The sequence below is a fragment of the Hydractinia symbiolongicarpus genome, chromosome 6 (assembly GCF_029227915.1).
Source record: "Hydractinia symbiolongicarpus strain clone_291-10 chromosome 6, HSymV2.1, whole genome shotgun sequence".
In the NCBI taxonomy this organism is placed as follows: domain Eukaryota; kingdom Metazoa; phylum Cnidaria; class Hydrozoa; order Anthoathecata; family Hydractiniidae; genus Hydractinia; species Hydractinia symbiolongicarpus.
Genome location: NC_079880.1, coordinates 9204671 through 9229425, shown reverse-complemented (window position 1 = coordinate 9229425; position 24755 = coordinate 9204671). Strand labels below are relative to the sequence as shown.

The window sequence follows — 24755 nt, the reverse complement described above, 5'->3', positions numbered from 1 at the left end:
TAAAGAAAATGTTGCTCTTAAGACAGCAACGATATTATTGGAAAATATATTCCCAATTTTATGCAACAAAAATTGACTTTACATAAGAACGAAACAACAAACCTGCTGAAATTTCTGGGCGAATAAAAACTCCACATATTTAAGTGGGAAATCCCCTATGAATATTCCAAATTGTGAAAATATGAGATACAAAAATAACAGAGAATGCAACGAAATAACGTATTTTTGCCGATAATGAATTCATACCACGTATTTTGTTCTTTATACCAGCTGTGCCCCTTGGCTCCCCGGCGGTTACGGCACTGACAGTATTTGCACCTTCGCAGTTAACTTGCGCTAACAAGGATAACTCAACATTTAGCCAGCCATGCTTTTTAAATTCTTCCGTCACATTATGCGCATTAGTATTGTTATGCCTGGGGAGTTCCATTACAACACTTTTGGCTATGTGTTCAAACGATATGCAATAGATTGGCATCATATTCAATCTATGCATCATAATTGAACATATAACCCTTACCAGCCGACCACAAAGAAATTTGAGCAAGTGATAGAAAATAACGTAATTTTGATAAGATAGCTTGACTTTAAATGAAGAATAAAACATAAGACAAGAACGAATAAAATGGTTTCTCAAAACACTTAACATAATATACATATACATATATAGTGTGGCCACTGACTTAAGTGATTCGATTTTTTGCTTAAAATTTTAAGATTGAAGTGACTTTGCTGAATAATTACTAATTTTTTCCCCGATTCTCGTTATATTATTAGATGCAAGAAAACGAACTACTAAAATCACAGACGTGACTTTGGGAAACGAAAACCCTCATAAGTATGTTTGAATATACACCTGTTCTTCTAATTTTCATGCCAGCGAAAGGTTTTGCCCAACAACGGATAACAATGGCAACGAACCAAACGTCATCATCTCGTTTATGCAGTCTCATCGTATAATGATAAAGAATGTTTGAAAGAACAGTCATTCTTAATATAATTTTTAAGAAAGGACGACGACGCTAATCTAAACGTGTAATTATTCGCGGTTCATTAGTTTTAATTACAGCCGATTTTAAGCCAGAGATTCAATGATAGATAGATAGATAGATAGATAGATAGATAGATAGATAGATAGATAGATAGATGTGCATATTTTACATGGCTAGCCTCACAAATATCGAGGGATCTACCCTGTCTATTATTTCCAGGAGGGGCCATGGCGTAGATGGAGAGTCCTAGAGTATTTAATGCTCATTTTGAGCTACGCAGACCCAATTAGAGCCCGCGCTCTACTAGACAACTCCCGGCAACATCCAACGGCCCACACAGTGTGCCATCTTCCCAATTTCCCTCACATGGCTTGGGTTAACCCGGGGCTATGGTAACATTCACTCGCCCATGTTGAATCGCCGTCAAGAGGAATCGAACCCCGGTCTCCTGCACAGAGTACGAGAGCTATAACCACTAATCTACGGCGCCACATGTGTGTTGTATTCAGGGAATTAGCTTAATTTTTTCTCTGACCCTCTGAATGGAATACACTAAAAGCTATGTAAGTTATATGTCTAACGAATCCTTAATTTAATTCAGACTAAAATTCGACCAATAAAAATCCTGAAGCTGATACAAAAAACAGAAAATAAAAACACAGAATTTTGTTTTAACTTTTTGTCATTGCATGTAAATTATATACACTAGTAAAAAAATTAACAAAAAATAATAAACGAACTTGTTGATGCCAAAATCAAAAACAACACATCATGTGAGCGACATGACGTGGGGTTCCATCCATGTTGACGTTCAGATTGTTCTGTTAAACATGCGTGTCTGACGCAGCACAAAGGAGGAGAAGGGTAAATATTACACTCCAGATGAGAGGTTTAAATAGATTCTACTAAAATTGGTAAAAAATAAAATTAATACACATTTATATGGCACAATTTAATATATTAGAATTTAAAATTGATAGTCACAAAAAATATATTACATTAAAAAAAAAAAAAAAAAAAAAAAAACACGCGGGTTAAAAGTGTTTTGAAAACAATCACTATCGTTAAGTTTACAAATAATAAAGTTTGTTAACTGTAAAACATAAATTCCACTTTTTATACAAGTTAAAAATATAAAACAAGTAAAAACTGCAATATAGATTTCTGAAATCCAGCAGCTACTATCGATTTATCTTGCCAAGCGGAACAGACTCCATTGGATGCGAATTTACTGCTAATGTTTTGACCTGGAAAAATCTCTCCTGGGAGCTATTTAGACGTCAAACGCTGAAAAACTCTGGAGTTTTACGTCAAATTGATGTCCTACTTGCTTGTGATTTAACCACACAAAACATAAACAAAAGAAACCATAATGGCTGCGGAAACTACGAATTCGTCTATTTAACAAAAACCTTATAAAAAAGAAATTCTCTACAAAATAAAAAAAGAAATTTTAGCATAAATTATCAGTGATATAATACAACCACTATAAGAACTATTCGAAAAGACAATACCGGAGAATACTGACTGACATCAAAGTGCTGCATGGCCTATCGACATTAAAAAAATTACATCAAAGGTACTCTGGGTCAAAGACAAGGTTTAATGCCCAGACCTCTCGTGTTGTTTGTCGAACCAAAATTGACATAACCTTTATTACCGGTTACCGTCACATTAGCAATACAACCTCTAAATCCTGTGTTATATTTACCCATACTGAGCTCTTTGACTGCACCAGGTAGGCCACCTATAAAGGAAAACAGAGATTACGGGAAAACGATATATATAAACAACAGAGGATATAATAAGACACACGACATAAAAATATACACAACATAACATGAACTATAAAAAACGTCGTGAAAAAGCATTGGTCATTCTTACCTAGATAAAAGTACCCGTCATTGTTGAAGCTACTTTTATCAGTGTTAACCATCACGATTTTGGGTGTGTGACCATTGACAATAAATTGAAAAATATTTTTAACCCTAGGAAGATAGAAAAATGTCCCTAAAATTTGAGTTTGAAGACAGTTGAAGATGCCGTATTAGGAGAAAGAAAGTTGACGGACACCAAATTAATTTTGTTAAAAAATATATTTATTTTTATAGTTGCGTGGTTTCACTAACTTATTCTACAGGAAGCAATTTTTTTATGATTTTACTAAACGAAGTCAATCATGCGGAAAATACATACCTGTTAATTCGTAGCTGATGAAATCGATTATCACTAAACGCTGATTGGCCAATCACGGCTGATGATGTTTGACCACCCATCGATACACTAAAGAATACTTAGTTAAATATAAAAGAAAAAAAAAAGAAAAAAAAAGAACAAATGAAGAAGACAGTAAAAGGGTTTTATTAACGGTAACCGAGTAACGTAAACACAAAAGCGGTACCTCAAATGTACGTTTCCATTTACAATACCAGCAACTAGAAAATCGCTTTTTTCTTTTCTCAGTTTACCGTGCCAGAAGATCACACCATCACGACGGGTTTTAAATAACAAATCATAATGTCCTGTAGATGACGAGCTAAAATACAGAATGTAGAAATGCTTAAACGACTTTTAGTTTGCGTCCATTTGATGTTAACAGCCTCTGGTTACTTGGACGAAACACACGTTTTGTAAAGTTCTAGAGAAGCAATTAAAATATTTTATATACTTTTTATATAAAAACTAAAAAATATTTTTTTTTTACATGTTCAATTTGAAATAGTTATTTTTATGTGCAACGATTAACCCCGCGAAAAGTGCTGTCTTGAAAGGTGTATTTCTCAATATGTTTTTGTGGGTAAAAAAAAAAGTAAAATTTCAGCCTTCCCCTTGGTCTTATTTACTTATTTTTTCTACAACTAACCATGGACAAATAACATCCAAAATCATTTGTTTACAACTTAAAGAAATCTTTTCAGGATATCATATTAAACCTACCTTAAAACAGCAAAGCGTGTGAACCAATAAGAGGTCGACGTGAACGAAGCCGCCGTGAAGGAGGGTGCAACTGCGGGAAATTAAAAAATAACTATAAAAGCACACGCATGTTGCACTTGAAACAAATCCTATATTGAACGGGTTTAACGGAAGGCTTCAATACATTTTCGTAGCACACAAACATGCATCAAATAAAGAATAAAAAACGGATGATTTTAACGTTATTTAAGCGTCTCCAATTCTCAAGCTCTCTCACCTTGCTCGCAGCTACTTCCAACATTTCCCAAAGCACATTTACATTCGTACACAGTTTCGTTTGTAGGAACGCAACTGGCTTTATTTTGACAATGATGCATTGCGCAAGAGGATCCACAATCCTCGATATTTCGACCAATCATATTCGAGGTGGAAGGCGTGTGCAGTGGATAGATTTTGTTGTTTACCTGAAAAGAGAAATTGATTTGATTCATCACTGTTTAACAGCTCCATTTGTTCAGAAACTGTAATCTGGTTCCTTTATTCCAGTTTGCATGTTAGAAGATGACAAAAATTATTTGAGATTTTTGTCTTTTCACATTCAAAGCATAACGGAAGGGAGGGGGAAAAAGGGGGCGGGGGAGAGGGGGCGATTCATGCTATATTGTACGGACTAAAATTCATGAAGCCTTACTTTTAAATATTTCACACAGCCAGTGAAATCACTCTGAGCTTGCACGCTTTTCACAGCAGCCATGTTGAGTGACGATAAATACGGTACACCGCCTAGGTAAAACTGTGAACCGACATCCAACATGCTCATGGAGCCTCTACTGCGGACACCTATGTATCTGTTGTTGTCCAATTTCATAATGGCGTCTTTTCTGACACGGTAAAAATAGAATAAATGCCAACGACCAACAGTGATCTTCTTGTGAGTTCGCATGGAAGCTATGAAATGACCGAGGTTGAATCTGACGTAAATATATCTAAACAATATGCATTCAAAGTCGGTCAGAATAGTGTATCATGTGAAAATTCGAGGCTACTAAAATCAATGTTATAACCATACTCCAATGAAGAAATTTCCAAATTTAAGAAGTATAACAAATCCATATGCATCAAACTTATTAAAGTAATGGTTTGCGTATATGTTGACACATAAATATTATTATTATTATGAAATTATTTACTTCAGTTCCTATTCAGTTCCTATTGGTGCTATCAATAAGGGTCGTTGACTCGGCCAGGGTTTGAAACCAAGACCTTCCGCACTGGAAGCAACGCTCTAGCACTAGGCTACCAGTCTCTCATTCTCCTTACCAATAAATGATTCATCAAATATTTTTAGCTGTGGCTTGTGCTGGATGAGTTATATTATACGAGTGGAGTTTAGATGACGTTAAAGGATAGTGTCAGTGTGACTTTATGGAGTAGTTAAAAAAAAACAATTTTCAAATATTTTAAAGTTTCTCTCATACCACCAATTAAATCAGAATCTGAATTCTATTGCGCTTAGAAAGTAGATTTTGATGCAAAAAAGTAGGTAGAAGGACTCACCCTTTCCACAAACTAACAGCTAAAAAGTCTCCTTTACTTGACTGCAGATTGCGTGACACGTAAAACAACAAACCATTATTAGTGTCTGCTTTGAACTCTAACGAAATCTTTAGCGTGGAACGAACACTGACTGGTGGAAGTGCAAGAAACGACTTCTCTTTGAAATATGGTGTTGAGATGTTAACTTCTGCGCGTACCAAACAATAAAATAATAAGTTAAAAATAAAGAAATACAACAGTGAGAATGTTATTTAGCATCCAAGCAATAAATCAAACTCAAGCCCATAAACCAGTCTGTAATATACAGTCTTGTACCCAACCCCTCTTAAAAACACTACATCTCGCCTCTATAGCATGGTCAACTAGAAATGCATCTAACAGAGTGCAATTTTTTTTGACATTTTTACAAAAAGAAAATATCAAATCGTTGTGGAATATGAGAATTTACCGAATTTTTTATAATTTTATAATTTTCACTGGATACCAGCTGTTCCAATTATGGGTACGCTAACAAAAATTATTTGCAAATTATTTTATTTGCCAGTATTTTTTCGCGAACTACAATCATCAATAAAACCGACAAAAGTTACGCCCTTAATCAGACTGATCACACAGCAATCGGCCAACTAAAGAAACAACGAACCTTCATTACAAAACACGCCTTTCCAACCAAGCTGGCAATCACACTGAATATCAAAGCCATCAGCACGACACGTGGATCCTGGATGACACGGATTGTAATCAATGCATGACAACTCTTTATCATGACATAAATTTCCTTTATAGGGAGGTTGACATCGACAGGTAAAACTTGTGCCTATAACAGATTTCACAAATGGCAGTAGAAAAATATACCTGACGACATAGAAGTTCAAACTTCTTAATAATTCTTTAACGCTCTTATTGATAAAAGAGAGAAAAAGGAAGTAAACTGTTATAAATTAAGGCTCTGACCATAAGAAAAGTGAAATTATTATTTTTTGAAATATCTTGAAAAGAGTTAGAATTCCTTCACATATGTTTGAAGTATAGGGTTTAGAAACATTTGCATCTAATTGCTGTTGCGTAATATTTTAACACGTTTTACATTGGAATTAGCAAACTTATAACATTTTTATTAACCTGAAAATGATAAATACGTTGTATTATTTTTAAAAATATCCACTGCGTTTGTGCGTCTGAACGTTTCTTCATTCAGCTTTTTTTAGACCAATCCATTAGACACAATATAACGTTCAACTATCAAAATCTTCAGCCAACAGAAATTAATCCTCTTATCTCTCTTGAAATTTGAACAGCAAAAAAACAAATAATATTTCTACTTTACTACATAACACAACTGTAACATATAACACAACAAACCTGTAGAAACACATGTACCATTATTAGCACACGGTTTGAGCACACACTGATTCTCTCCATCATTGTTTACATTCAAACCGCCAACCACAGGGACTCCAATCACACTACTAGCTGCTTGATCTTCAGTCAGGGTCAGCAGAGGAGCAAAGCTCGAATTGCCTGTACGAATGGATACGTCATATATGGTACCAGTGAAGCCTGTTCTAAAATATGCATACAGGCTGGGTGGCAGTCTGTTGTAATTAGGGACACCACCTATGTACAATGACGTGTATATATCAAGCCCAGTCAGCAAGCCAGGTGTCACCCCTTTGACTTTCTCAAGCGAGTTTAAGTACAGGTAGCCATGTTGTCTCGTCCGGCCAGCAACAATGAAATGCCATTGGCGTTTTAATTCAATTGGTTCTTTACTTTTAAGAATAGTGTGACCATTTCCAAGATTAAATATCAAGGCAATATGGTTATTAATTATTCCAACTGCAAAGAAATCGTCACCCACCGATCCTAGCAGAAAACAAGAAATTATAATTGTCGTTAGCTTCGGTAAAAAAATGAAATTCGAAAGGAATACATAATAAAGAACAAATCAAGTTATAGATTCGATTCTGTCTATAATTTCGATGTTACCTTATTGTTATGGAGCATTTTCCATGATCAACTATTTTTAAAATAACAAATCCCGGAGTTTATTTAAAACACTAGACTGTCTCCCTTTAAATTTCTTACCCCTCATTTTTTTTACCCCTCATTAACCCTATTATACCCGGGCTTTTTAGGTCTGCTGTAGCACTAGGGGGGCATAAAGTGCCCGCGGCCACATTTTTATAAATTACTCATGAACTACAAATCATTTTGCTATAAAACTTGGCACACTTATAATTCAACACAATAGGAATACAATTGACTTTTAATTTGGGTGTAATGACGTCATTGCCACATGTTGTGACGTCATCAAAGACAAAGGGTAGCTGATTTTTTATCGGTATTAATGAAAAATGTCGTAGTTTAGAGTATGCTAAGTTTTGAAAGTAGACAAGTATGTAAAATATATAACAAAAATATTATAATTATGAAAAAAGTCTAATTGTTAGATATATGTTATGAGAAAATAAACTTTGATCACAATAAAAAATGTTTTTTTCCAATTCAAAACATCGATTTCTTCTTTTTTTTAAAAGTATATTTCCCAAAATAAAGAATTATTCACAATAGGAATAAGATTGACTTTTAATTTGAGTGTTATGACGTCATTACCACATTTAGTGACGTCATCAAAGACAAAGGGTAATCCGGTCCGTAAAATATTAATTTTGGTTCGTAAATTATATATTCTGGTCTGTAAATTACACATCCGGTCCTCATTTTATCTTATACGTGTGATTACTTTCAAATGTTTATGAACTGAATAATTTTGGACTACAGATTTAGCATAGAAGATAACAAAAAAAAATATTCATTTTAAATATTTTTCCCCCCGTTCATAAATGGCTTACCCCCGGAAATGTACAAAAAAAATCAGAAGTCTAATAAAAGTACCCACGGGTTATAAATCCCGAACTACTTATGCCTAGGTGATAAAACTTGGTATACTTCTTCAGGCATACTTGTAGAAAGTTTAAATACAAACAGATTCCAGGCAAAAAATAATTTGATGACGTCAGTGGTATTAAAGGACTAGATAATAATGCAACATCTTGCAACACTCATGCATGCATGTCAGCACATTTTACTACTTTTCCCGCAAAGTATAACTTTTTTTTCTAAATTTTCTTTTATTACAATCCCTAATAAAAGTTAGGAAAAGTCACAAAATTTCAGCACCTAATATCATCCCGAACAAACGTTATGCCCCCATACCTTCTCCGCTGCTAATAGGGTTAAAATCAGTATGGTATTTCTGAAGGAGAACAATAAGATGCGATTTTGGTAGTATCTTATGATCACTATATAAGCAAGAAAAACCCCAATTAATTAACGTGCAGCTTAAACACCAATAAAATCTAACGTTTTTAATTTTTCAACAAGGGATTTGGCAGCGCAGACCATGCCAGCTGTAAATTGTGACCAAATATACAAGGTTTTACAGATTCTCCAGGTGCGAAACCTGTGGTGAGCAGAAAACAAGTCATACCGATTTCATTTTGACCAAGATATACCAAGAGTCCGTCTTGAAGTACATCACCACTAACTTTAAACTGCAGTCTTATTTCAAACCTTTCATATGCAAACTTTCCAGTAAGTAACCACGGGTATTCAGTGTATGAAGAGTAATTCTGAAACACGGAGTACTGTGGAACAGATATGATGGTATCTATGAAAAAACAAATATCTTGACACTGTCATTTTTGTAAGAGATTTGTTTACAACGAATGTGTTAAAAAACCTAAATTGCATTTAAGCACACGTGGTTCGATGTGGTGACAGCACTAATTCAAAAATTTTAAGAAGCAAGATTTAATGACTCTACCACGATCTATAGAATGTTCTTAATACTGTTCTATAGCCTCTACAGAACAGTATTAAGTTGTTAAGTTAGTTTTATCAAGTAAAGTTTTACACTGCTTTTTCAAACCTCTGAATTCTTTCACAAAAACAGAGAAAATAATTTTACTTGAAGTGTACCTTTCTTATTGAATGTTATGATGATAGCCAACGCTGAGTTTTTTTTTTAATAAAGTTTAATTTCAATGACAATCCTGTACATTTGGAAAAGTTTAACAGAATTCCAGAACATTCCAGGGCAAAAGCAAAATCTTGGATTTCTGAACACCCCTACCCTATTTACCTGTGGTAAAGACAAAAAAAAATCTAAAATAGACAAACCTATTAGGCACGTCGAACCAAGCCTTCCATATTGACATAAGCATTGTCTTCCATCCGCTGTCCAAACACACAAGCCACCATTACAAGGGTCCCCAGCACAGTGATCAGTCACCTGACGACAATCATCACCAAAGTAGCCTGGTTGACAACGACATACAAAGCTATTTAAATCGTTAATATCTTGTATACATGTGGCGTTGTTGTGGCATGCTCCACGCTCACAGGCTGATATTTCACATTCACTAACACTGAGCCAATCAATGATTTGAGATGCGTCTAAACGTCAATGCGAAAATCAGTATATTTTATAAAGAATACTATAAATCTATACTATGTGACTATGAAATTATTTTTTTTATTTGTGTTATTTTCTTTAAAGAAAAATAAACAATCAAAGAAGACAGAAAGTATGACCATAATAAGGTTGACAAAAAAGCTTTGCAGTATTTTTTTTTTTTTTTCAGGAATACCTTCGCAAAACATTAAACGTACTGCCAGTATTACGCAAGATTATTACTGCTGACTTTCAGACAGAATAAAACCTTATATGGTTTGATATCATTTAGCAGACAGATTCCAGTTCTATATAACCTTTTCTATTTGTTCTCAAATAGAAAAGGTTTTCAAAAGACGATTTCAGAATATTGCCTATTTCGTCTAACTTTTATGCTAAACAAAAGTAAAATGTGTTGACTATTGTAAGGGCCTTTTAGAATTTGACATTTTGTGTCACTCGTCCAATAGGTCACAAATCTTGTATATAAATAGCTTGTTTGCGCGACTATTATTAAAAGGGGAAAAAAGATAAAACACTGGTTTTTCCAGATTTTTTAAACAAAAAACCTAAAGCATATAACTTCGTAATGTTTGATCTATCCGATAGAAAAAGCTTATGATGAAAAATTAAGTTGTATAGACAAAAATTGCATTACCTAGAAAGAGTTTCTAAGAACTAACTAATAATCACTGTTACCTGTTAAAGAGAATGGTTTTGAATTTACTTGAAAATCTCTGATACATCCAGTAAAATTTTTAACTGACAAAATACCAGTGCGGATTCCACCTACATGCCAATTCGAAGTTATGTCTATGTCGCGAAGACTGGATTGGAGCGTTTTACTGATTTGCTCTTTACCGATGAGTGATAAAGTTCCAACACCAGTCAAGCTATTATAACTAAACAAAAGTTTTTAACGTCAGTATCTCTAAGAACAATATCAACTTTTGGTACAGAGTGTTATGGATATTTACTTTCCAAACCATAGTTTTGGGCTAAAAAAAGAATAGCTGTTTATATACTGAGATTACTTTTGAACAAGGCAACTTTAAAAAATGATAAAGAAGTCTCAGTTTAAAGTGTGGCGTCTTTATTATTCTTACGAAAGTTAATAAAACAACCCGAAAACTGTAAGAATGTAAGAATAGCTTTTTTTAACATTTTACTTTTGCACTCTTTCGTAACCATTACATGATGCTTAATTTTTGCCACCATTGTAAACAATTTCTTAAAATCATTAAACATTCACACTGTTTATCATTCAGTGTCCTATTTCACTTGGAGTGTCATATACATCTTTTTTAAGAATAAAGACATTTCAATTTCTTTGAAAATTCAGGGGATTGCGTTTGGGTATAAAGTCTCATTATACTAAATACATCCGTACCTTGCAGTCAAAAGGACAGAATGCCCTGTATTCACCTTCGTGGTGCTCTTTAGTATAACACTCTCATCACCAGTACTAAGCTGATACTTAAGAAAACCATCTTCGACAGAGATCATTATGAAGTCATTATGTTGTGAATGATTCATATAAAGCAATAAACCATCCTCTGACACTGTTTGGAAAGACATTGATATAGTGTTCAAGCTTTGGTTTAAATTCATCTTTGGTAGCTCAATGAATGAATGACCATTAAATCGAGCAAAGTGTAAAGTAGAACCTGAAAATAAAACATTTAACAAGACACAATAAGCAAGGAAACACTTTCTTTTTATTATATTTTAAAATTTTTTTTACTGCAATCTAAAGACGGACTTTCACAAAGTGAATTAGCCAGCAAATTTGTCGGAAGAAAATCATTGGCAATTATATGAGAAAAAACTCTTTATCGGGAAGATATTAAACTAACTCATTTGTTTTTAATATTTAAAAGTATAAAAAGTCAATATTTCAAGTTGCTGCATCGCTTTTTGAGTCTGAATTTGCCATTCACAATTTGCTCCACGGAAATCTGCATTTAAACAAAATTAAAACATGTAAACGTACAAGTAGCTCTGTTGTTTCGTTTTTGTTTTCTTTGTCTAAATTAGCTAGACAAGGGACTTGTTTTACAAATAATATAAGATTATAATGGAGTTTTTGATTCTAAGGAAGCCCTGTCATTAAAGTAAATTGACACTCTTATAAGATATATTTACTTCGCTGCTGTTAAAATTTTTCACAGCAGCAAAATTCTGCTGTCATGATTTTTGTGTTGTGGTCGAAGCTGACCTTAACGAAGATTTTTGCTGATTCAGAGGGCTGATTTTTAATCACAGTTGTTTTTCAGCGTGCAATTTAGTTATAACTACCTACATAACAAACTTTACTATTTCTTGAATCTTGTGGAAATTCAAATTTACAATTCAAGAACATATTCATGGAATAAATTGATAAAAATGTTTTATTTTATTTTATACTATTCTTATAAGTAAGTAACTGGAAGTTTTAATGTCCTTGGGGCTTCCATCCTAATGGCTGGCTATTCTTCCCCTCCAACTATAACTATGTTACATTACTGGCAGGGATATATATAGCATTGCTCTAACTTGCTTGCCTACCACACGAGCTGGTTAATGGTCAGTAGATGGCACCAAATATGGCGACTAAATTCAAAGTGCATTTAAAGTACATTTTAAATGCACTTTGAATGCACTTTAAAGTACATTTTTTTAAAAATGATATAATGCTGTAACACACTAGCAGATGTGCACATGCTTTCAATAGAGCCACATTAAAATAACAGATGGCAAAAAAAAATGTTACCTAATACACATCTTGGTCCAACAGCTGGAAAAGGACAAATGCAACGAAATGGAAGTCCATTATCTGTTTCATTAACACAAAGAAAACCATTACAAGGTTGGTCACTGCATGTTAGGTTTAAAAATGGTCTTTGCGAGGTTGTTACAACAGTAGGCAAAGTCGTTGGAGTTGTAGTGCTATTGTAAGCAATCGTTGTATGATAACTTCTTGAGGTAGTTACATAAGCAATTGACGAAAGTCTAGTTTCTAATATGCGATTGGTATAAGATGACACTATTTGATGATTAGTTGATAACAACACCGTCGTTGTGCGTGGAAAAGTTGATATAACAAAATTTGATATTGTGCTAACATTTGAAAAATAGCTGGCAGTAGCTCTCGGCGACTGTGATGTAGTTAAACTGGTATTTAGTGTAAAAGATTCTTGTATATTTAATGTTGAGTGAGTATTAACCTTGGTGCTGGTTTGACTTGTACTATTGAAGATCAATGTTGTGCTTCTGATGGATGGTGTTGATGCGAAAGTAGATTTCACTGGCATTGCTGCAGTGGACACAACTGTTGATGAAGGTTGAAGTGAAAAAAGATTTGAAGTATCTTTAGTATTGGAAAACTGTGAAGAAAAATTTGACATAACCAATCTACTGGATAAATTCACAGTACTCCTAATTGGACATGATAAAACAGTTTTAATTGACTTTGTTATGGAATTACTCAAGACTGTGATAGTTTTCTCAACGGAAAAGTTTTTTTGTGCGCTTGATACATATTCTGTTACTTCAACTGTTGATGCACCAGTTGAAATGGAAGTAAAATGAGATTTTTTAAATAAACTTGCAGTTTTACTTGACGTTGCAAGCAATTTTTTTGAAACAACTGACGCTGTATCTAAGCCATATTTAGTAGAACTACTAATTGAATCAGGATAAGTGGTCAACGTACTGTAATAAAATTTGGTTGCACTGGGAGAAATAGTATAATTCTTTACTGTTGTATATGCAAGCTTGCTTGTAGGTTGAGACAAAACATTCGATATTACTAAATGTGATGAAAATGGTGTACTACTGTATTGTTTAGAATAACGAGTTGGTGTGAGTACAGTGTTTGAATTTGAATTAAATGTAACTGTTTTGAAAGTTGGTGAAGAGTATATTGTCGACATCTCTGTAGATGCTTTGGATAATAAAGTTGACAATGTAGTACTGGTGTTCATCTTATATTGGCAATTAGCTCCCATTATACCAGCAGGACAATAACATCTACTAGACTGAAGGCCATCCTCTGCACAGGACCCGTTATTAAAACACGGAGATGAAATGCATTCATTGATATCAAACTCGCAAAATTTTCCAGTAAACCCAGCAGCACAATTGCACTTATAGTCTTTATCTCCAGTACAATTTGCACTATTCTTGCATGTCGTATTTCTACAACCACCAGCTGTTTCACATTGTTTACCTTGTAGGTGCGGTGGACAAATGCAAGCGAAACCATAGTCAGTTTTCTGGCAAAAACTGAAATCAACACATTTTAAGGATGGGTTAGTAGTGTTGCGACAATCTCCATTAAATGTTTCACAGTATCTTCCTGTAAAGCCTGTTTTACATACACATCTGTACTGTTCACTTGAATAATAACGAAGACATCTTCCACCAACACAAGGACAGTTAAAATTCTCACAATGTAGGCCATGAAATCCAAAAAGGCAGGTGCAGTTGTAACTATTACTAGATACTTCACTACACACTCCATTGACACCACAAGGTTGAGTCTTGCATGGTCCCATGAGACTAACTTCACATCTTTTGCCAGTATGATTAGGAGAACAGACACAAGAAAATGTTTTGTTTGTATGATCAGCATGACATGTACCTCCATTTAAGCATGAGCTGGAATTACAATAATTTAAGAAGGTTTCACAATTATCTCCAGTAAAGTTTCTTAAACACTGGCAGTTGTATCCATTCACTAAATCTGTGCATATTCCATTATTAAGGCAAGGAAAAGATTCACATTCATTAATTTCGATAGAACAATCATCAGAAGTAAAGCCTGGACGACATTGACACTTCGCTGCTAATGGATTACGTAAACATGTTGCATTATTCTTGCAAGGATTAGCTATGTCACATTCATGAAATTGACATTCAGAACCAGTGAAAGCAGGCCAACAGGTGCATTCGTAACTTCTTTCCGTATAATTGCTAACACAGCTACCATTGTTAAGACACACAGAAGAATTACAGAAAGTAAGTATTGATTCACAACGTGAGCCAGTTGAATTCGTAGGGCATTCGCAAGTAAAATTATTAACAGCATTCAAACATACACCGCCATTGAAACATGGGTTATCAAGGCAGTTGTCAATACTCTCATTGCAAAATTTTCCTGTAAAACCTGGAAAACAGTTACATGTAAAATCATTATGACTGATATTACAAGTACCATTGTTACATGGGTGTGAAATATTACATATGTGATCCTGACAATGTGATCCTACAAATGGGTGTTGACAAGTGCATGTATAACTTGCATTTGATAAAACATTGGCACAAGTTGAGTTGTGTAGGCAGGGTGAACTAGAACAAAAATCCAAATTAATTTCACAATTCCTCCCTGATGTGGAGGTTGGACACAAACAAGTGTAGTTATTCACTGTGTCAATACAAGTCCCTTCACCACAGCTGACGTTCAAACACTCATTAATGTCGTTTTCGCAATTAGATCCATTAAAACCTGCATTGCAAAAACAATCATATCCATTTTTTGTTTTTATACATGAACCATTTCCACAAATGTTGCTCAAGTCACACAAGTGTGTCTGACAAAATTTTCCTGTGTAACCATGGTTACATACACAAACATAGTTGTTTACTAAATCAGTGCAACGTAAAGTTCCATTCACATTGCACAAATGTGATTGACATTCATTTATGTCATTTTCACAAGTTCGTCCAGTAAAACCTGGCACACATTGGCATTTGTAGTTATCCTGCGATGGGATACAAGTGGCATTATTTTGGCATATATTACAATCACACAAATGCTTCTCACAATGTCTACCAGAAAACGGAAACACACAATTGCAACGATAACCATTATATAAATCAATACACGAACCATTGTTTTTGCATGGAGTTGATAAACATTCATTGATAGAATTTTCGCATTTACTACCAGTAAAATATTGTGGGCAAAGGCAATGGAAACCATCAGAAGTTTGAACACAAGTTGCATTGTTTTTACAAGTGTTCAATACATTACAGACATGAAGGCTGCAATCTTTTGTTGTGAAACCACGCAAACAATTGCAGGCAAAGTCATTAACTCTATCAATACAGGTCCCATTATTTTGACACGGTAAGGACAAACACTCATCAATATTAACTTCACAGTTTAATCCACTGAATCCAGGCTTGCAATTACAGAAATATTGATTGATAAAGTCCTTACATGTTCCATTATTTTGGCATGGGTTTGAGATACATTCATTTTTTTCATGTTGACAAAATTGGCCTTCAAAGCCTGGGGCACAAGTGCAGTTGTAAAAATCGGTGACACTGTGACAAGTGGCACCATTTTGACAAGTATTATTGATACAATTATCTATTCTGTCAAAGCAGTTTTGTCCAGTAAAACCAGGTTTACAAAAACATTGATAACCCAAAGTTGAATTAACATTTTCACAATGCAATGAATTAACACAAGGATTTTGTGAACACAAATCTTTATCTGTATCACAGTTCTTTCCATACCAACCTTGTTGGCACTGACAGATGTAACCATTTACTAAATCAATGCACCGACCGTTAATACAGCTAGCATTTGAAAAGACACAATCATCGATATTTACACTGCAGTTTTTAGATGTAAAGCCTGCTAAGCATTCGCAACTATAATCTAGTCCATTTAAAGAATCAATACATGAAGCATTATTTTGACACGGTGCTAGTATGCACATATCTATATTACTTTCACATAGATTACCAGTCCAACCCAATAAACAATCACATTTAAAAGCATTAAACAGATCATGACAGGTAGCATTGTTTAAACAGGGAGTGGACAAGCAGTCATTAATTTCCGTAGAGCAATTACGACCAGTCCACCCTGGAGTACATTGACAGGTGTAATTGTGAAAGTTATGTCCAGATCTATTGCATGTGCCATTATTTTCACATGGTTTTAGTACTTTGCATTTATTGGCAATATTTTGACAGTTGGTGCCATCATAACCTGGTTGACAAGCGCATGTATACTTGTTGATTTGGTTCAAGCACAGGCCACCATTTTGGCATGGGTCTGAATCACATTCATTTATATCTGTTTCACAATGTGTCCCTAAAAAATGAGCAATTAAATAATAAATATTAAAAAATAGATCATAAATGTTAAAAATCACTTGGTGAGCATCATTTTGATTTCAGTCCACCATACTACTACTACAAAAAAAGCATACCAGTATAACCTGGGATACATTGACACAAATACTTGCCAATCAAGTCTACACATTGAGCAGTTCCTTCTACAGCACAAGTATTATTAACACATTCGTTGATGTTGACATCACAATTTTGACCTGTAAAACCGGCTTGACACACACAGCGAAAACTCCCATACTCATCTACACATGTTGCATTTCTGCTACAAGGGTTGGATTGACAGTTGTCATATAAATCAATGTCACATAGTCTCCCTGTCACATTAACAGGACAGTGACAATGAAAGCCGCCATACGTGTTATTGCACACACCATAATTACAGATCCTTTGAGTAACATTACATTCATCTATGTCTTTGTTACAACGTTCTCCTATAAAGCCTGGTATGCAAGACTGACAAAGATCTCCTGTAAACTGTGGATGACAGGAACAAATAATAGCCAAGCTTGTGCCATTAATAACATCTACACAAGTTCCATTGTTTAAACAAGGATTCGTAGAGCAGCTATTAAATATTTCGCAATATTTTCCATGATAGCCAGGGCAACAGTTACACTGATATGTCCTTGCTGTTTGATTTAATAAACACTTTCCATGTGATGAGCACATGGTGCCATTACTAATAAAACAGATATTATCATATACAATAACTTGAATTCGATAGCCAAATACACAGGAATACAAAACATGACTGCTACTAAACAACAAGTAATAGATCCCTGGTTCCAAAGCTTCTAAAGATATTAGGGAGTTATTCTGTCGAGAATAAGATATTTGTCTTGCTTTAGAAATATTACATGATGTAAAATGATTGTACGAAGCACTGCTCAATATCTTTAACGTAAAATTACTTTGCAGTAAAGTACCTACATTAAAAATTATTTGTTGTCCTTTAAAGATTTGTAAAGGGTATTGTTGCACAGGAACTTTTGATGTGTCATTTACACCAAAACATGTGTTGTTCTGATAACATAAGTGTTGGGCTTCAATACCTAAAGTTTGGTTAACTGAAGTTGCAGGAATAGTATCAATGCACTTTGATTGTGTGAGACAGGTAGAACATCCATCGCCACGCTGTGTAAAACAACATTTTGTAGTAACAAGTAAACAAAGTAGAATCCTTGTCAATATCATCATCATGCATGACTAGAGATTAGGCCAAGAAACACCTAAAATATATATATACGTTTTGAAGGGATTGGTTTATATCAACAACAAAAAAATACCACTAAAAAAAATTGAGAAATGAAATTTTAGCCACTCAAAATGCACTGTTTAAAAAAATCCTGAATATAAAACTCTCCACAAAGATGGCTTAAAAATAGATTTGCTGTACGAATATATACTAGGCACATTCAAGCATCCTGATCACTTTAAAACTACGGAAAATGATTATTAAGAAATCAGAATTAAATTGCTAAAAAAATTAACATCAGGCCAAACCTACCTTCTCTACAGACAAGATTTTATTCTATATAAATATTTTGTTGTTTTATTTCTGGCTAAACATATAAAAGTAGTATTATAAAAAAACATAAAACAAATTCAATAAAACAATGAACTAAACATAAAGCCATTAAAGTCGAAAATAACATGAAATAAAAAAAGAAAAAAAACATTCTATATGGGTGAAACAACGTTTAATAATTTATTCTTTAAGAAAAAAATATTGTGTTGTATTTAACTTATTTCAGTACTTCTTATAAATGGTAAAAAACGTAACATCAACCAATTCATTAAATTAATAAAAGATTAATCAAAAATGAGGATGGAGTCTATCAAATGAGCAATTTGTGATGGTACTAAAAGTTACTAAACTAAACTTATGCAACTAACTGTTGCAATTAATAACTAAATATTTGAATGAGTTTTGCAATTCTTTTCAGCGCCTAAAATAATGGCCAGTGAATGGTCACTAATTGCCAAAATTTGATATTTGACTGTAAGGATACAAAAATGAAATTGGCCAGCAAATAATCATGCTTTCAACAAAAAGACGCTCTTGAAATTTACGCAACAAAAAACCCAAAATAGTTCATCAGGAGCGTGTATGTCAAAGCATAAAGTGCATAACCACAACAAACTCTAAGTGAATAAACAATCAATACTTACATTTAGGCTTCAACTAGATCATTAAAAACAGTTTCACTTATGGGTAAATTATATTGCGAAAAAAATAACAATTATTTATCTAATTTTTTCTGCCAGTGGTTAAACTAAACATCCTGAGGAACAAATTTGATGTTTATTGCAAATAGCTTGAGTACTAGAATGCTTTTTCTGCAAATTTTTAAAAAGCGCTTAGTGGTCAAATAATTTTTCAGCCCACAGAGTAAATAGTTAAAAAGTTAAATACCTAAATTCTTAAACCAAAAACATGGAAAACGGAAAAAACCAATTATGTAGGCCAAACCTAGAAATCTCTTTGTAGTGTTTTCTATTAAATTTTTTTGTAACGTGTATGCTGTTTGCACTTCCTGAAAACGAATGTGTTTATAACTTATTGGCCCTAATCAGCCTTAAATGGCTGGCCAACCATTATTAAAAAGTGAAAAAAGATTCCCGGGTAAAGGTTGCTTGGGGACGTGTAAATTGACCTCCTCCTATATCAATTCTTCATAAATTACTCAACAAAGTATAAACACGATAAGACAAATTTTTATTGGGAGGTAAGCTTTAGTCTTCCGTCCTGTCTTAGACATCAGTTGCAATTCCACATCAAAAAAAGAATATTTAACAATGCTGTTGAAATATGGCTTATTGGAAAGAACTCAATAAGACAAAAAATGAGGGTTTAAAAATTATTAATGTTTGAATATCCCAGGAATTGACCAAAATTTGATAATTGTGTATATAATTTTTAGCTGGAGATTTTAACAACAGTGGCACCCTTTTAGAGGCTGCTTACACATACCCAACATCAAACTCATGTCGGCGTGAAATTTCATGCTGGCATGAAATTTTTTTTGATGCACATAAAGCGTTCCTGCTGGCATGAAATGCCAACCATTCTCAAATATATGCTGAATTATGCACTTGCATACCGCAGAGTGATATTAAAAATAGCTCCCAACAAGGGACAGCTTGTGCTTTTTTCAGGCTTGGATGCAGTTCTCGTGAGTTCTTCAACGTTGTTACAGCTACTCAGTATTTTGATGATGAAATTTTTTAAAGAACAGAAGATGAGGTTCAACAATTTGAGATATCAAGCAGTTATGGAGAGAAATACAGCATTATCGAGGTACAGACGTGCAAGATTGAGGTAAATATTTTTATTGTTTTGCTGTGGATTTACCTTATTTTTTTTTTCGTTTTCCTGCACAACTACTTATTTTTAGATATGTTAGAAGCAATAGAAAATGCTGGATTATATCTGGAAAAACTAATAAATGTTGGGATAACTTGTACATTGTTGGTAACACATGTGACGATACAACAATTATGAAACTTGTTGAATTAATTAGACCTTATGCAAAGGAAAGGTCTTCACAAGTCCGCAAAGACTAGCCATTACGCTATATTACTTGAAGGACCAAGGTTCTCTTTTAATGATTGGAAATACATTTGGCATTGCAAAAAAAGTATTGTTGTAGAAAAAATATGTGGCATATTAGCAAAAGATATTGCTCCTTTTTTGATAAAATTCCCAGTGGAAAAAGCTGATGTGGAAAAGATTTCCTGTAACTTCCTGAAACGATTTGGATTTCCTCAGGTTATTGGTTGTGTTGATGGCACACACATAATAAAACAACCCTTAGAAAACTCCCACAGTTACTTTTCCTACAAGATGTATTACTCAATTAATTGCCAAGCAATATGCAATGCTAATGGACAATTCACGAATGTAAAAATTAAATGGCCAGGCAGTGCACGGTTCAGGAAAAGTACCTTAATGGAGAGTTTCAGTTATTTTACTGGGAAATCGTAGAGGGTGGTAAATCCATGCCACAGTTGCTTTTGGAAGATCCTGCATACCCTCTTTTACCACAGGTGATGAAGGAGTTTGATCATTGAATATCGAATGAACTAGTCAACCAAACAGAATGCGCATTTGGAAGGCTGAAAGCCAGGTGGAGGGTTTTAAATCGAGCTATGAATCTAAAAACATGTTCAAAATGCTATACTAGTTTGTTTTGCATTACACAACTTTTGCGAAATCAAAAAGTCGTTTGTAGACCCAAAGGTCTTAGAGGAATTGGCATTGAAAGAACGCAGCCTTGTGAACACTGTTGATAAACTTAACTCAACTTCAGGAACCAGGTTAGAGATACTTTTAACAGACTATTTCAAAGAGTTTTTGTAAAGTTTTATTTTCTTCAAGATAGATAGGTTACATTATAACTGTTGGTAAACTTTATTTGATATTTGAACTATCAGTATAACTTACATTACTGCTGCTCGAGGTTTGTGAAGAATACGATCTTGGAAATCTTCCTTGAGTAGGTGTAAAACTAGGAGAAGGCAAGGTGTTCTAAAAATTACTTTGCAATGGAGTTTCATAGGATGTACCATATTGAGTGTTTGGATGCACTGGTTGTTGGGTAAAGTATTGAGGGTAGCTGTTTTGTTAAGTTTCACCGATGGCTTGGGCAAGTAATGCCAAATCATCACCAATTGATTTATTCACACTAGCTATTGACTCAGATATTTGACCAAATGCTATATTGGAATCTTTTATTCCTTGGGTCAATTGGTTCACCATATTTTCTTTGAGATGGAGTTCATCTTTAGCCATGTTTAAATACATTTAATCACGGTGGCTTGAAGAAAGTTTTTTTCCATAATTTTACATTTGTTATCTATGAATTTGGCTGTGACTTTTTTTGCTGTATTTTTATCAGCTGTAGCATTGACAGGCAACTTCTCACTACCTAAGGTTTTTTCAGTTTCTTCTCGGTTTTCAGCATCACCATCGTTGTCATCAGTGTCCTCAAGAAATTTGTTTTTGTCAGCAATTGTACTTTTGGAGTTCGAGATGGAATTTGTGGCTGGTGATCCACTCCAGAGATTCATCAACAAATCCCAGTTGTCGCATACTATTTTGCCACTGCCACTCTGGTGACCTTTGTTGACAGCTTTTCTGTAGTCTTTTCAATTTTTTTAATTTTTGACTTTATTCTAGCGTAGCTTTTGTACTGCGAGTTCTTCCTTAGGTAATTCAAAGTCTTTTCAAAATGCCCTGCCATTATCACACGAACCTTGTTGTTCCACCAGATTACTTTCGAAATCTAGTACCCCCTTGTACTCATACTTAGATTTTAGTTCATTCATGCAATCAAGAAGTGCCTCAACCATAGTGTTTGCCATCAGAATCTCGTTGATTTTGTTTTCACTTTCCTTGCTTTTTTTGTGGTGGGATGGGGGGGGGGTGCCTTTCGGATTCATTAGAATTGTCACTTTTGGAGTTTTTCAATCATATCAATAATGACTTATATTTTCTTTTATGATAGTTTTATTTTATATTTCTTTCTTTTTTAGAAGCAAATAACACGCTATAAACTGAAGTTGTTTTTATTTCTATATAAAAAAGTTACCTTGCTGCTGGGAAGGCCACGTTTTTCTCCACATAGACATAATTTTGAGTTTTGCATGATTTAAAATTTAAAATTATCTTCTCAGTGACTTCCGTATGATGACTTCTGTATTATAAGCTGTTTTCATACCAGCATTAAAACACATAGTAATATCATGCTCAAAAAGCCTCAACATGAAATCATGGCAGCATGAAATGTCATATTGCCTTTGACGTGTGAACAGTAATAGGGTTTCCTGAAGACACTGAAATGAACTCATGCCCGCAGGAGTTTTATGCCGGCATGAAAAAATGTGTGGTCTTAATGGTGTTATTTTAGGGGAAAAAGTGTATATTAAAAATGTCATTTGAAATTTTGTATATAGTCAAATATATTATCAAGCTTACTGAAAAATATTTTATTTAACTACTCCTAGCAACGAGTAGCAACAAATTTGGGTGGATTTTGGGAGAAATATGTGGTAAACAAGTCAATTTTCAGTGTAAAAACTGATTTTTTAGTTAAAATTGATCAGTTTGTTTACATTTCACGGAAAAATTAAAGCAGTGGAAATTCTAGTCTCTGGGGACCAAATAAAGGTGTGATATCATCACTGGTTAGCGAAAAATTTTTTTAAAAATAACATATGATTGTTATGTATGGTTGGAAAGAGAATCTTGAGTGAATCAAAAAGGACATGTTTGGGTATACATCTTTTCGTGGCATTACTTTTATGGAGTATCTGCTGGTGAATACTAGTATTACCAAATTTTTCACAGAATTCTGATATTTTGAGACACCTTAATTTTGATATTCTCTTAAAGCTAATATTTACGATGCTTGGAGGATACTGTGCAAGTATTGTTTTGTACTAGCCGTTATATATAACAGCTAGTGCAAAACACACAGTATCCTTGGTGCAACAGTTGAAAAGATAATTATTTGAGGAAAGCAATAAAGAAGCCATTGATGAAACACTTCACTTTAGCTTTGGCACCACAGTTAGAAATAAATAACTATTAGAGGTGTTCCCTCTAATATTTGGCATATTGGTATCGCAGTTGAAAAAAAAAACTATTTAAGAAAAATATAGGAATATATATCTAAATTGTGCATCGCGTGTAATCCACAAAATACCTGATACATTTTGCTGATAGAAATTTTTTCTTTTGCAGAAAGCACATCATAATTTTCCACAACGAATGGCAAAATATCTTGAAGGGAGAAGGCAGAATTAGTTACGATTAATCAGTCATCAGTGAATTGAACTGAAACAGACCTTTCTTCACATCAAGTTCAACCTCACTCTCAGGGACAATCCAACTAGATCATCAGTAACATTGATTTTAAGGTGTCCATATAACTATATGCTTCATCAGAAAACATATCTTCCAGACCAATAGTGAATGACCCAGCATCAGTTGTAACTTGGTAACCACTTATTTCAATGAAGTATATTTTATTCCATCAATATGCAGGACGTTGTTAGCATTGCACAACATTGCATTGCGAACTTGCAATTTCCAAATCAGTTCCGCTTCCACCATTAACTCAACAGATAAACTTTCTTGTGGAAGTTTGTCGATGTCCTTGTAAGCTTTTTCAAAACAAGTTTGACAATATAACAACTGTTTTTTCAACAGTTCATAAAAAAAGCCTGACTTCATCAGTATACTTCCTATTTTTATGGTTTGCATACAAGAATTATCAAAGTTGTCAATTGCAAACTTCAAGTTTTCCTTTAAAGTTTTTATGTCAATCCAACTGTTTTTTTATAAAAGTGAACTTTTTTTTCGCAATCATGTGTCATTTTCTGATTTTTATGTTCTAACTGTTCAACTTTTGACAGTAAATTTTAATTTGTTACCATTAACTGTTTTATTTTTTCAATTTTACCTATTTCACGTTTGTTGAAATGTCAAAACTTTTTTCTTGACTTGTTATTTTACCTTCTAACAAGGCATTTTCATCTTTAAGCCTATAAAGTTGTGTTTCCAAAGACTTTATTTTTAGGTTGAATATAGCCCTCTCTTCACTAGATTGTAACACAAGCATAATGTAAGAATTATTTAATGCATTTATATCATCTTTTAAAATATTCAGTTCATTGTCATGAAAATATGC

The 24755-nt window shown here is 33.9% G+C and overlaps 1 protein-coding gene across 2 annotated transcripts; it reads right to left on the bottom strand.

Moving 5' to 3' along the window:
* Positions 1 to 2020: 2020 nt before the first annotated feature.
* On the bottom strand, positions 2021 to 18671 carry LOC130646986 (protein eyes shut homolog). 2 transcript variants are annotated; one of them, XM_057452679.1, is made up of 17 exons: positions 18566 to 18671; positions 17136 to 18287; positions 12677 to 17017; positions 11315 to 11591; positions 10624 to 10826; positions 9651 to 9926; positions 8959 to 9138; positions 6828 to 7331; positions 6109 to 6282; positions 5466 to 5652; positions 4600 to 4894; positions 4186 to 4372; positions 3930 to 3999; positions 3394 to 3528; positions 3189 to 3275; positions 2877 to 2980; positions 2021 to 2739 (listed from the first exon to the last, which is right to left on the bottom strand). In XM_057452679.1, the coding sequence occupies exons 2-17, from the start codon at positions 18256 to 18258 to the stop codon at positions 2582 to 2584; spliced, it is 8301 nt and encodes a 2766-aa protein (XP_057308662.1). In that variant the 5' UTR covers positions 18259 to 18287; positions 18566 to 18671; the 3' UTR covers positions 2021 to 2581. The 2 variants fall into 2 exon arrangements, with proteins under 2 accessions (XP_057308662.1, XP_057308663.1); XM_057452680.1 differs by lacking the exon at positions 18566 to 18671 and having other exon boundaries at positions 17136 to 17737; positions 17989 to 18099.
* Between the last annotated feature and the right edge of the window lie 6084 nt (positions 18672 to 24755).

Bases quoted from the DNA above. Each gene is read 5' to 3' on its own strand.
- LOC130646986 (XM_057452679.1), bottom strand. From the start codon at position 18,258: ATGATGATGATATTGACAAGGATTCTACTTTGTTTACTTGTTACTACA. The intron at 10,827-11,314 runs GTACGGATGTAT...ACTTTTGTTTAG, and splicing joins TCTGTCCTTTTGACTGCAAG to TTATAATAGCTTGACTGGTG. The intron at 3,276-3,393 runs GTACCGCTTTTG...AGTATTCTTTAG, and splicing joins AATGGAAACGTACATTTGAG to TGTATCGATGGGTGGTCAAA.